The sequence below is a fragment of the Nematostella vectensis genome, chromosome 3 (genome assembly GCF_932526225.1).
Source record: "Nematostella vectensis chromosome 3, jaNemVect1.1, whole genome shotgun sequence".
Classification (NCBI taxonomy): domain Eukaryota; kingdom Metazoa; phylum Cnidaria; class Anthozoa; order Actiniaria; family Edwardsiidae; genus Nematostella; species Nematostella vectensis.
Window position 1 is genome coordinate 6575943 of NC_064036.1, and position 13765 is coordinate 6589707.

At 40.5% G+C, this 13765-nt stretch overlaps 2 protein-coding genes across 3 annotated transcripts; one reads left to right on the forward strand and one right to left on the reverse strand.

Annotated features, from left to right (window-relative positions):
* Positions 1–20: 20 nt before the first annotated feature.
* On the reverse strand, positions 21–3742 carry LOC5506500 (chymotrypsinogen A). Its single transcript, XM_001627145.3, has 6 exons — positions 3611–3742; positions 2867–3091; positions 2262–2477; positions 1624–1803; positions 921–1109; positions 21–229 (listed from the first exon to the last, which is right to left on the reverse strand). The coding sequence occupies exons 1-6, from the start codon at positions 3666–3668 to the stop codon at positions 111–113; spliced, it is 987 nt and encodes a 328-aa protein (XP_001627195.3). The 5' UTR covers positions 3669–3742; the 3' UTR covers positions 21–110.
* Positions 3743–4872: 1130 nt separating this feature from the next.
* Positions 4873–13660, forward strand: LOC5506484 (enhancer of mRNA-decapping protein 3). Of its 2 annotated transcripts, none has more exons than XM_001627161.3 (14): positions 4873–5119; positions 5854–6002; positions 6096–6135; positions 6387–6448; positions 6743–6799; positions 7310–7357; positions 7825–7924; positions 9154–9336; positions 10216–10337; positions 11124–11159; positions 11279–11342; positions 11802–11960; positions 12606–12646; positions 12904–13660. In XM_001627161.3, exons 1-14 carry the CDS (start codon positions 5005–5007, stop codon positions 13030–13032), a joined length of 1305 nt encoding a protein of 434 aa, XP_001627211.2. In that variant the 5' UTR covers positions 4873–5004; the 3' UTR covers positions 13033–13660. The 2 variants fall into 2 exon arrangements, with proteins under 2 accessions (XP_001627211.2, XP_032230789.1); XM_032374898.2 differs by having other exon boundaries at positions 5854–5969.
* The last annotated feature ends 105 nt before the right edge of the window (positions 13661–13765 follow it).

Genomic DNA, 13765 nt, shown 5'->3' on the forward strand with positions numbered 1-13765 from the left:
GTAAAAAAAAAAAAAAAAACTAAATTGATCTCATTTTATTATCCATTTCTGTTAACACTTTTTTTAGTTTTTCCATCCAAAACAGCAATCTAAACGCAAAGTCAGGGATCTCATTTACAGTGACTGCACGTCTTACGACAGTAGATCTTGAGGGAGTTCACAAAATAAGCGTTGGTGCAGAGTCCCTTGGTCTCCCATTCATTACAGTACCAATGGTTGTCACCGCAACCTGAACAAAGGATACAACATATGTGTATCAGTGCAATGTCGACTGTCGGACGTACTTACCAAGCCCTTGTGAGGGACAGACCATTAGCAAAGTGAATGGGCTGGTGGTGGTGGTGGTGGTGGTAGGGGGAGGGGGGGGGGTGATAAAATCATCTAATCTGTGTGTCTGAAAGGAACAAAACAATTCATACACGATAAAAATGCATGCAGCCCAAACAAGAAATATAAAAAGGTGCATATAGAAAGCGGAAAAATTTAGCGGGTTGGCATGTTTTGTGGAATGTCGCTGTGTCTTTTGTCCAAAGATTGTTTGTTGGAGTTTATGCTTGCCTGACCTTTTCAGGGGGAGGGAGTTTCGGGGGGGGGGGATTTTCCACCAGCCCATCAAATATCAAATGTTCAGCGGCCACAGAAGCCTCGCGGATAATATTTTGTATAAGGATACTTCCAATCTCCTTATCCATACTCAAACCACCACGTCCTCTTTATAAATTCCCAGTGGCGCCTCCAGGGGGTACAAGGGTCTTGATGGCACCATCCCCCTACCCCCCTTCCCTGCATTTTTTTGAAGAAAGATACGTCATATGTCTAGTCTACCATATTGGTACCTAGCCCTTTTGATTGTGCTCCACCCTCACGCGGAATCCGACCCTGTATTTCTTCTTTGTATAACCTTCAAATGAGACATTCACCTGGTTTTGGAGGCTTTGGATCAGCAGCCATGGTACGGTAGATCCATTGCACGAAGTTGCTCACTTTGGTAAACACGGAGTAAGCCGCTCTTCCATCGCAAGTGGAGTCGCCCCAGCTAGTGACGCCATGCAGAACCCACTTTGACCAACGATCCCCAGCTTTGCACATCAGGGGACCGCCACTATCACCTAAGGGAAAGACATCAGCATCGAATAATACACATACAGCAGTTCAGAGAACCACCAGTGATAGACACATACAGCAGGTCAGAGAACCACCAGTGATAGACACATACAGCAGTTCAGAAAACCACCAGTGATAGACACATACTTCAGGTCAGAGAACCACCAGTGATAGACACATACTTCAGGTCAGAGAACCACCAGTGATAGACACATACAGCAGTTCAGAAAACCACCAGTGATAGACACATACTTCAGGTCAGAGAACCACCAGTGATAGACACATACAGCAGTTCAGAGAACCACCAGTGATAGACACATACAGCAGGTCAGAGAACCACAGTGATAGACACTAGAAGCCAATCAATTAATAATACACATACAGCAGGTCAGAGAACCACCAGTGATAGACACAAGAAGCCAATCAATTTCCCTTGCAAATATACCGTTTTAATTGTAAATGTAAACACAACATAAAGGAAAAGATAAGTACCGTAACCTCAAGTAAACCTTCTCTTACCTATGCAACCGCTGGTCTGTGTTTTGTTATCGTTATACCCCGCGCATAACATCGATTTCCAGCCAACATTCTGTTTATGACTGTTTCTCAGGTCGCACTCGGTAAAAGCCACCACAGGCATAACGGCTTCCTGGAGCTTTTTTGACATGTCCGCGTCACCGTGATTCCGCTTTCCCCAACCTGTGAATAGACAGCGAAGACTATAGCAAATCAAGGGGGAGAAGGGAAGTGTACCGAGTTTTATTTTGCCATTTCTTCAATGATTCATTAAGCATGACACTAGATATCAGCAAAATGTTTTTAAAAGTAAATCTTGCATGATTTCTACAAAAAACATCTTGATAGAGCTTCAGCATATATGACATCGCGATCACTTTTATCAAAATATCCAAATACCTTGCCGCAACACTAAAGGGAGCATATATAAGGGAGTGCCCATTAGATACCCTGAGGTGGAGAGGGGGAGGGAAGGAGATATTAAGGGGGCTATAAGAGGGGCTGTAAGAGGGAGTGCCCGAAATGTTTGGGGTTGTAATAGTGGGGCTATAGTAAATCATCTTAAAATATAAGGGGATGATTTTCATTTTTTAAGGTGTTTTCAGCCAAAATCTTTCCATTTCATTTTAAAACTGCCTTACCAGTCATGTAGCATTTTGTGCCAATCTCCACCTCTTGTCCTACGCGAGGTAAGCAGATCGGGCGAACAAGGCGAGAACGCCTGACTCTTTTCTTTAACTGTATGAGGGCGATGTCATTCCCCCAGCCATCTTTAGTCAAGAATCCACGATGTAGGCGTACAGCGCTCACTTGGATGGACTGTACGCCGCGTCTTTCCTTGCTCCGATCACTAACTCCTGGGATCATGTCAAAAGGCAAGAACAGTGACCGTGACCGTCACAAGGGCTTGCCCTTATCTTACATGACGCGATGGTTCTTTTAAAATGTGTTAGCGGACGAATGAAAGCGGACGCGTTGCATTTCCCAAAAGAGCCTTGACATGCAACACAAGGGACTGTGACAACGATGATAAAATACCCCTTTAGCCTCACCCCTTCTTTCCTCTAGCCCGAAGTGCACCAATTTAACCTCCTCAGACTCACTGTATACCACAATACCATTACGATGGACTTCCTTGGCCCGTTTCCTTATTAACTTGATCACCAGGTGTGCATTGCTTGCGCAGCCCTAGCCTTATATAAAAGCATCGTCATTATTGATGGAAATATGCCACAAAGAAACTTACCCAACTTGACCAAATATTGCGAGGCAAACGGCTGCTCAAAGAGGCAGCTCGCGGAGGTAAGCACCCACTGTCGATTAATCAGCGTACCACCGCATTTGTGCTCGAATGATTTGCCATCTTTTGCCATTTTTAGGATCTCCGCTTGCCATGGCCACCTCCCAGCGTCTTGTCCGCCTACTATCCGTTTGGACGATGATGGCCGCCATCCGCACGACCCCGGCCACGCTAGGACAACAAGACACGAAATGACCTGAGCTAATATAAACTATAGTAGCAGCGAACTGATACCCTAAGAAACGAATAAGATATATTTTAGGGGTTTCCTAAGGGCGTCAGTTTGCTGTAACCAGTTAACGAAGGTCTAAATGATTTCCGCTTGATGTCTGGATCCGTTGAATGGACAATTATATTAAAAAAACATAACTTACACGATTAAAGTACAATTCTTATCGATAAGGGAAACAATATTAGATTCCTAGATGGCAAAAATAATTTGATCGTGGGAGAACAGGTTTTCAATTATTAAGACTCAAATTTGCTCCTTGATTCGTAAAACGAGTCAATTGTGGCTGTGATTCGTGAAATCTTATGCCCATGACAGTTTTTCTGTTTTAACTCTTTGATCAGTGAAATAGCGAAAACCTGGTCCGTTATTCGTGATTGCTCCTCCCTCCCCCACATCCCTATCCCCTTCGCCCCCCATGTAAGGGTTCGAAGATCAAATACACGTAGCTTTAGCACTACCTTCGGCATTCTTCAGTCTTAATACCAAGCACAAGGCAAGCACGGCCAACTTCATCATGCTTTAGCAGGGAAAACTAACTGTGTGTAACTGTTTCGAGTCCTTCTTACTATAACTACATGCGCGTCAACTAAATCAACAGAACACGTCCTTTTTAATTAAAAAAAACAAAGCTGTACTCAAGGGAAAGTAAATTAACAAGAAATATGATTACTTTTTCATGCCTTCTAATTCTGCTATGACATATAATGTTCAGAAAGACTACGCCATACGTTGCAGATTCCTTTATGTGGAAAAAGCTCTCCAATTACTTTTTGCACATTTTTACATATGGGCTGATTCTTCAACTTTTTTAAAATGTTTTTTTTTGTATTATCATCATGAAACCGGCTAAATTTTAGTGAAGCAGGGATGTTTTATAATCCATCAGATTGCCATGGACACAATGACCTTGGAAAGCAGTATGTTAGAGCATTTGATTGGGTTCTATACTATTCTCTACTTACTGTATTTGGTGACAAATTTGGTCATGTATATATTGATTTTTGTTGCTGCTTGATATGGTCAAGAGAGCTTCATAATTTTGGAAGTATTCGCCACCTTTTTTGCAAACATGTTCCTTTATCATTTAATCCATAGTATCTTTGTTTGCAGAGGGGAACGTGTCATCCAACATCTTAAGTAAACTTAACGATTTTGCGTTGACTTAGGAGAGGTTGCTCTAGACCCAGATTTAGAAACATCTCTGTTGCGCAAATAACTGATAATATCGCGAAAAACAACCCGAACTTCGATCTCGAGAAATTTAATGGTTATAGAAGATTGTATATCTGTGATTGAAAGGGTCCTATTAAACAGCCTATAAAAGCCTTGGATTGCCTCAAGTTCTTCTAAAAAAAACATCTTCGCAAATCGACATCCCGTCCCGCCTCCTTGGAGCGAGTTGGTGTATCATACATTTCACATATAAACTTCAAATTCGCGAAATTAAATTTCCTGCAAACACAATTTTTCTCCGCGATCGCGAAAGTAAAGACTCGCGAAATGTGCGGGGAAAATTTGACGCGCGAAAATAAGGTAATAAGTTATGAGACTAGTCTGATCCTGATCTCTCATTTTTTAATTCGTCTTTTCAATTTGTTTGTGTTTATTGTTTTTATGTCTTATTTCCAGAAGAAACTTTGTAATGTGGATTTCTATATTTCGGGGTTCCTGTGTAAACTACTAATTTATGACAGGCGTTCTATATGCGAAAGATGAAGAGACTGGTTCGGGAAAAACAGATTGTTCAAGTGGACTGGTAAAACTTGTGAAAGAAATCATATAGTTGTTTTTAAAACATTTAAAAGGGTACTTATTGACTTACAAAGTACAACAACCCCTGCTTATTTTCACAATGGTATCTACAAATAATTGGGTTGGTGTATGGGTGCGAATTTCTTGCGCAGAACTTGGCGCGTTCGAAGGGAAAGTGTCTACCGTCATGGACGACCTTCTAGTCTTGAAGGATGGTAAGAATGGAAAAACCATCTCATTTGTCTCAGTAGCAATAGAATATCTATAAATGTTTACGCGATGTTTCTTCCCTTGTTCAAACTGTACGGCAGCTTTGCTAATTTTGAGATTAGTTGCTGTCCCGTAATGTCATTTAATTATACGAATATTAATGACATAACTTATGTTTGAGTTGAATAGCAATAGATCTTTGACTGATCATAACTTACTGTTGTTGAACAGCTGATTATTGTTGATCATCTATTATCTAGTTTTTAATGTTTTCTGTTTTATTCCTATTATCGTGCTTCTCATTGTTCTTTTCATTGCATGTACTTAAAAACATCATCATCACATAGCTGTCAACCCAACTTGGACAGAAATCTTGTAAAATCGGGTGATCTGCAATAATAAATATGTAAAAAAACAACAAGAGAGCCAATGGGGACAGAGAATGTATAAACATTCTCATAAAAATTAGGCTTGTGATGAGGTCCAAAATCATGTGACACCCACCTGTGCTATAAAACAAAAAGGGCCTTTAAAAAAGATGTAATACTCAGCCTTCTCAAGCCCAGCCGGCTGCTAGCTCAACAAGCCGTTTCCTCTTTGTTTGTTAGTGGGCATCTTCGTCAACCAAACCACCTCAAAACTCACAAGAACCTGCTCCCAGAAAAATATTTTTGTGAAGGCTGTAACTGCTTGACTATCTATAATTTGGTAAAACAATTTTCAACAATTTTTTTTCAAGCTGTGTTTGAAGGGAAAGCTGTGCATTCAAATGAAGTCAAGATCAAGGCATCAGATATAACCAATCTTGAGATCATACAAGATCCCTCATCATTACACTCTAAGACAGAGGCTTTGGTTAGTCAGCAGGTGGAAGATGTGCAAAATATGGTATCTTATAATTTTTCATCTAAAATGTGTTGTTCACTGTCTGATTTTTTAGTCAATGATGTACAATAATGTAAATAAAATACAATTTATCAGGCAGCAAGTCCTGCAAGACCAGAAAAGAAAAAGAAATCAGGTACATATACAATATTTAAGCAATTCATGCAATTATAAGAGGACCTGGAAGCGATTGTAAGCATTGCCATTACCCCACTGTCAACCTGTGTATATCACCCTCCCCTCCCCTACCAACTTATGCTTGGCCTGGTCCTTTCTACAGTCTAGAAATTGCTGTGTACATTTTTCTGGAAAAAATCTGGAAGGCCCGTAAGGACTGTAATAGTTATCATCAGTAGTTTTACAATTATTTGTTTTGAATCTGCACAGGAGAAAAGTCAGCTACCCCCAAGAAACAAGAAAGGCAAAAACCCTTTAAGACCAAGGATAAGGTATGAATGAAAATCATTAAACCTCCCACACATTATATCTGACCTGACCTGATAATTGACGTTTTAAAGCCCCTTCCTTAGAGAAGGATTTTAGAATAATGCTAAGAATGGACGTGCAGTAGGCTATTAACATGAAGATTAAAATAGATAAGGAATTCAGCTTGATTTTTACATTGATTAGCAAAATATCAGTGGGAAGCTTAAACCTGGCTAAGGAATCCTCTTTATTTATTCTTTTTTTTTGGTGATGAATATTTTAAAGACACAAATTATGACTTTCTCATTATTCTCTAGGAGTGTTTTGGACAAGCTGTAGAGGAGATCGTTGTTGCTAATGACTTTGATTTTGAGGTTTGTCTTTACTATACTGCATAGCATGACCCAGGGGAGGGAGAGGGTGTACTCAGATTTTAGCATGGCTATTTTCCAACACATTTTTTTATATGGAGGTGGGGGGGGGGGGGATGGAGAAATTTCGACTGGGGCTGTTTTTCTCTATTGTTGTTATGGGGGGAAGGGGAGTTTAGAAAAAGAAAACATTTAAAAGACAATTTAAGGTGTATGGTGTTAGGAATGCATTCTTATTCAACCCTGATCATATTGAGTCAAATAATGATCTTTTCGTATTTGGGAAACTGTTTAAAGGTAAGGTATTTTGGGGGGTTTAAATATTTCCATGCTTATAACCTATCCCCCTCGAGTATCTGAAAGTTGTCTGTTAAAAGTTTATCTCAATTCAGGCATCTTAAACGTGAAATATAGCTCACCCCCCCCCCCCCCTTCCCCCGCTAAGTATACTGCTACTTGTGAAGTACACTAAAAGTGTAAAATATGCTCATAATCTAACTATTATTGCTTCAGAAAAACCTTGCCTTGTTTGACAAAAAGGCTGTGTTTGAGGAAATGGAGGTTAGTGGTATAGTGTATACTGTACAAAATACAAAATTTATCCGAGTATAAGCCACATTTTTCACTCCAAAATTACCTTCAAATTCAGAGTGGCAGAGTGCCACTTTTTATTTTAAATTTTATTTAAAATTTGGATGGAACAACGTTGAAACCAATTGTGATTTTCAAATGTAAGATCATGCTAAAGATAAAGGACAGTCATGGCGTTGTTCTTCATGGTTACGGTAGCGTTACCATAACACTTTTTTTACTATTTTGATCTCAAAATTCTGTGTGCGTCTTATATGCTGGTGTGTCTTATACGTGGTTAAATACTGTACTGTATGTATAAAGAGGAAATAATTCTACAATACCTGTAGTGTCATTTTTTGTCTGTTCAGTATTGTCGGATTGTTAGCTAGAAGGGAAATACACCAAACATGAGAATTTGTGATTTATGTATATTTTTCTTCACGCTCCCTACACAGAGCTCTGGAGTGGTGACTGGAGTAAGGAAAGGTTTTAGAGAATCCAACATAAAGCCTGATGAATCAGTGTTACAACAACAAGTTGCAACAAGCAGGAAAAGTGAGTTGGGGAACCTTGTTCAAATGTTTATCTAAGCTACAGTATTCCTCTTCTAAAGGCGTAAATAGATCACTTGTTTGCTCCTCATCAAACTAGGCTGCTTTTTCCTGTTTGGTGAAACTCTGGTCCCAGATCCTTAAACATTTCTCAACTATAATGCTGACAAACTTTGAGAAGCTTGCGATGACACTTCTCTTCAACTGGAGCTAGCTATGATTGGTGCTCTTAAAACGAGTTTGAATACCTCTTCTGGATAATTATTTTTACCTAGAGATCTGGCCTCACAAAACCTCGCTGCTTTAACACATTGACCCCTCAACCGGCCTGTACCGGCTTTGGGAAGTACCCACAACCCAAAAAATTCATAAATGCAAAATAAACACAACAAGATGAAGATACTCAGGCATCAGTCTAAGGGATAAATGGTCTTGCAGATATGCATCCAACCAGGGTGTTGGCATCTACTCTTAAGCCAAATAATAGCACAGGTTCTTTGACAAATCTCAAATCGAACAAGGAGAGAAAAGCAGAATCACCCCTCTCAATAAAACGCTCAAAATACAACACAAGGGAAAGAGATCAGCAAACACAGCTCAAGACACAAATAGATACCTTTATTCTGATCCTCCAGGTACATTTCCATGGCCTCAAAACACAATGTCCACTCCTTGAAGGATTGTACAACCACGATGATGTCTTTACGTATTGCAAAGCATTCTGGGAGATTCAGGGGAAAATTCACGAGGGGAGGGCCAGTCAACACTCCTCTCCCCAAAGTCAGATGGTTTTTTATAAGTCTTTTCACCCCGAAGCCAAACAAATCAATTCCAGCTCATACAGACCCATAATAGCAGTGTAAACAATTTTGGAATCAATTTGGTTTCAGAAAAGACAGCATTTAGGAGAGCTGTGGTGATTCATTAGAAAATTATTTTCTCATCCTGGCAAAGCCAAACAAGAAAAAATCATCATGAATCCACCTTTGCTTGCAAATATCCATAAGCAAAGCACTCAATTATGCCCCAAAAGACTTCATGATGTCCTGAGACACTCTCCTAATATGCTCATGGGCTGTATAAAACTCAGAATAGGGGGGGAGGTATCTGTTTTCAGTCTGTTTTTTGTAAATTCAGCTCAAAAATAGCCAGGAGTCAATGGGTTAACCTGTATAAAAAAAGATGATGGGGAAACTATCCTATGGCTGACTTGTGTTCATTTTTCATTTGCAGTCATTGTACCGGAAGACCAGAAAGGAAGAGAGTATTCTACGGAAATCGGCATCACTGTGCCTGCCATCTCCCCGGAGCTGAGGATGCGGTTAATCCAGACATCAGAACAAATGGGTTTGACTGCAGAACAACGCATCGAGGCTGCCGGACTATGTGCATGGCAAATGACTGTCCAGCTTCTGGGTATGAAGTACATACTTTATTGTAAATCATTACCGTGCACACTCTCATTGCTGGTTGATTAGTGAGCGCTATATACATCCCTGTGCAGCCTGTTCAGAAGGTCTGTAATGAAAAAAAAAATATGTATAATAATTAATGCTGTATGATGAGTACAGTAATAACCAATAGATATTTTAATGACCTCGTTTTTAGGGGCGTAAGGGAGCTTACATAGCTCTTTTTATTCTGTTTTCATCATTTTGTGGTCCAAAAATGGTCCAATTTTGTGATGCAAAAAGCTTTGATGCAAGTTTCTGCACGGCCCGCACAACCATTCAATAAGACGTTGCATCAACTGTAAATTAAATGTTAATGGCTAATGAATATAAATACTGAGGAAGATTCAATAACAAGAAAACATTCAAAAAATTGTACAATTGAAGGTTAGTTTCACTGGGGGGGGGGGGGGGGGGGGGCAAGTCTCAGACTAAATCAGAGTCACTAAGTGTTCATGTTAATGTGTATTTTCTTCAACCGACTCTATTCTTACATGCCACAGGCAAGGCCACATCAAATAGAAAAAAGATTTTCCTGTAGTGCGTGCTGGCATGGGCTCTTCAGTATCTCGATTCATACGTGCCTGTATTCAACTGTTTCTAGCTTCCTTATTGTGCTTGCGTTAAAGTTTGCCTTTTGCATCCTACTGCAAACTAATCATGTTTAATGCATGCATGCTGAATGACTGAACACTGAAGAGGATTGTAGATGGACTGTACAGTAACACTGAGCATTGTAGATGGACTGTACAGTAACACTGAGCATTGTAGATGGACTGTACAGTAACACTGAGCATTGTAGATGGACTGTACAGTAACACTACAGTAAGTCTTTCTTCTTTAGGCGGCCCACAGCGCTTCACTCGTAGTAACGCTCATCAGACGCCAAGTGTGGTTGTAATGGCTGGACCTCACATCCAAGGCCTTCAAGGCATATGCACTGCGAGACATCTAGCCAACAGAAATGTAAGTATCTATAAGGCCCAGATTAAGGGGTTGACCAGATTGGTATTGTTAAAGGAGGGGTTGTTATATTGTTTAGGTTCACTTTAGGGTATAGTTAATTGTCACCTAGTATTTCATGTTTCCATCTTTGAGGAACGGAAATGCTTAAGTTTTGTCTTTTAAGGATAATTCAGATTACCTTTTGTGCGTCTAAATCCAGGGAGTGAACAGTTTCTTTAACGTGGCGAAATGTTTGGTTTCTATTTTTTGTTTCGGACATTTTGTTTGAACAGTTAAATTCTTGAATAATTTCTAAATTGTATGCCACCTCCCCCCCCCCCCCCCCTTGGTTTAGACGTCGGTTATTTATATCGTTATTTTATTTTTTGGGAAATTGTTGTAGTCATGCGCTCTTTTAGCATGTGCAGTCTAGTTTTAAAACTCGTACCGCTCTAGGGGTTTTTTTTTTTTAGATAATGCGGCGACGTTAGCACGCCGTTTCTTGCGCATGAAATTGAGAAGCACGACTCCACGTTTATGTGGAACGTTGCATTTTAACCAAACCAGTATGGTGCGACCCTGTCGCGCTATTTAAATTGAGCCTCAGGCCTCAATGCATCTTCCAGCAAAAATGTATTCAATAATAGGGTGCAATTCCAGTGATTTTCATTCGGTAACTGCAAAGCATAAAACCACCATAATGGATTTATTACACTGTAAATACATGTGTACAGTATCCGAAATAGCAAATAAGTTTTCTTTTGTCATTTGCGGTTGACTGATCAAATAATGTTTGTTTATCCACAGGTTCAGGTTACTCTGTTCATTCCACGAAAAACTCAGGTAAACATGTTTGCCATCATAGCGTTTGGGTGTTTGTGTTCAGTTGATTTAAGAGAAAGTTGATTCCACATGTAGTACAGCCTCTTGTGACACCCTAACTCTACCCCCTGTTATGGCAGGACCTTATTCCTCAACTAGCGCTCTACATGCACACGGGTGGGGCACTTGCTGCTTCCGTCAGAGGTGAGTCACATATTTTACGGATGAACTATCTGGATTGGACATTTTTATGCCAATATTTTTGGCTCAGAATTGTTATGCGTGTTTGTTTGTTCCGCTGTTAAAACTGTGCATATTATTTTTATTTTGTATTTGCCCACCCCCTCTTCAAATATCCAATGGTTTGCCACTTTGTTGCTAGCCCACTAGCCAACTATTATTTAGGGTTACATTACTCGGAAAAGTTTCGCTTTCGAGCACGCAAAGGTTAAGTCTCACCAGGGCTAAGTGTACGTGCAAGCCTACACAGTGCTCCTCGCTCTTTTGTGTGCCACAGGATTCCCAATGCTAGAAACAAGACATTTTCCAAATAACCCGGCTAGCAGGCTTACTAGTTGCCTAACAGCGCCGATGATAATATTATGGCAAAGGTACAGTGAGGATGAGGGAGAATGTAATGATGATGTCTGTCTTTGTTGACAGATCTTCCCCGTCAGCCGGTAGATCTTGTGATCGATGCCCTGGCAGGTCATAACCAGAAAAAAGAAGTTATGGAACAGACGCTGAATGCTGTCGAATGGGCCAATCAGAACATGGCGCCCATCCTCTCTCTAGATCCGTGTCTACAGACATCTTCATTAGGTACATAATACAACATGACAGCGTGACGCCATGATAGCGTGACGCCATGATAGCGTGACGCCATATACTATAGTGACAGTATGTGTAACACAATAATGTCGCATCATCCTCTCGCTATATCCCCGCCTTCAGACATCATTATTCGGTACATATTAAACATGACGTGACGACGTGACGCCATTCTTTCGAGTAACACTATGTGTTACACAAGAATGTAGCATCGTCCCCTCGCTTGATTCTTGTCTATAAACGTCTTCATTAGGTACATATGCAACATTGCGGGACATCGTGACGCCATGTGCTATTGTGACACGTTGTTAAATAAGAATGTAATATCGTCCCCTCGCTTGATTCTTGTCTACAATTGTCTTTATTAGGAATATTACGTATATTATACTTTTAAAATATCATAATTCACGTACTGTTATACCTATACTTTTCGTTTAACACAATAATGTGAACTCATCCTCTCGCTTGATCCATTTTTACACACGCCGTTATTAGGTAACGCCATACGGCGTGACAGCGTCATGTCCTGCTTTATACTGTAGTAACACTGCGAAGGGTGACAGACAGATATTATTAATGACCATTAATAATTAATAACCATTTATTATTAATAACCATACTCTCTGTGTTCGCCAGGTTTAGAAGTGAAATGGTCCCTGGCACTTGGTTTACCACTGGTGAGTATCTGTTGATACCGTCCACTCCACTGGAAGGTTATGATCATTTTCCTTATCCTGCTGTAAACTATTTATCGTCTTTTCTGTCGTAATTGTCATCTTCAACACCACATCATCACTGCAGACTCATGTAGTCAAGTCCATCATCATCATCTCATTTTCATCATCGTCATCGTTATCATCATCGCCATATAATCACCATCATTCATCATGGATATCGTCAACTAGGAAACTAACCCACACTCGTGCTGTGTCAGGCAAACACGCCCAAGAGTGGTCGCTTGTACCTCGGTGATATCGGCATACCAAAGGGAGTATTCTCTGCTGTTGACATCAACTACATATCTCCATTTGGGGACAAATTCGTTATCCCCCTGGAAACCTAGTACTTTGTCTTTTATTCCGGGAGAGTCGTCAGTCGTCGTTGGTGCGTACAAAAACAGCGCGAATCCAAGCACAGCGCAATAAGTTCCCCCTGGAAACCCATTACTTTATGTTTCATTCCGAAGAAAGTCTTCTATCGTCGTTGGTGCGTACAAAGAGAGCGAATCCAAGCACAGATCATGGGCCCCCCAGAAAACCTTATACTTTATGCATTATTCCGGGGGGAATCGTCATTCGTTGGTGGTGCTTACTAAGAGCAAGAATCTAGCGAGACTTGGATCGCATACAAAGAGACTGTCTTCTTGGATGAAGCAGGTGCGGGGCAGTACGCTCACTCACAATTCAGCTTTAATCGGCGATTGGTGAGAGAAAACGATATCGCAATGAACTATTGAAACCAGAGCTAGTTAAAGCGATATAGTATACGTGATTTTCGAATAACTTCCATTGTTTTGTTTTCTGGGAGTGATATTGTTGATGCATTTCAGGAATTCAACGTTGTTTTTCGATGCCTTCAAATATTGATCATGGGCGAAGCCAGGGGGTTGGCTTAGCCCCCCTCCCCCCCAGCCAAAAATACAGTAAATGTAAAAGACATTTAAAATACAGCGAAAAATGCATTGAAAGTCACTTTTGGGCCCCTCCTGTTAAAAATCCTGGCTACGCCGTAGCCAGTAGAGTAGAGTAGAGTAGAGTAGAGTAGAGTAGAGTAGAGTAGAGTAGAGTAGAGTAGAG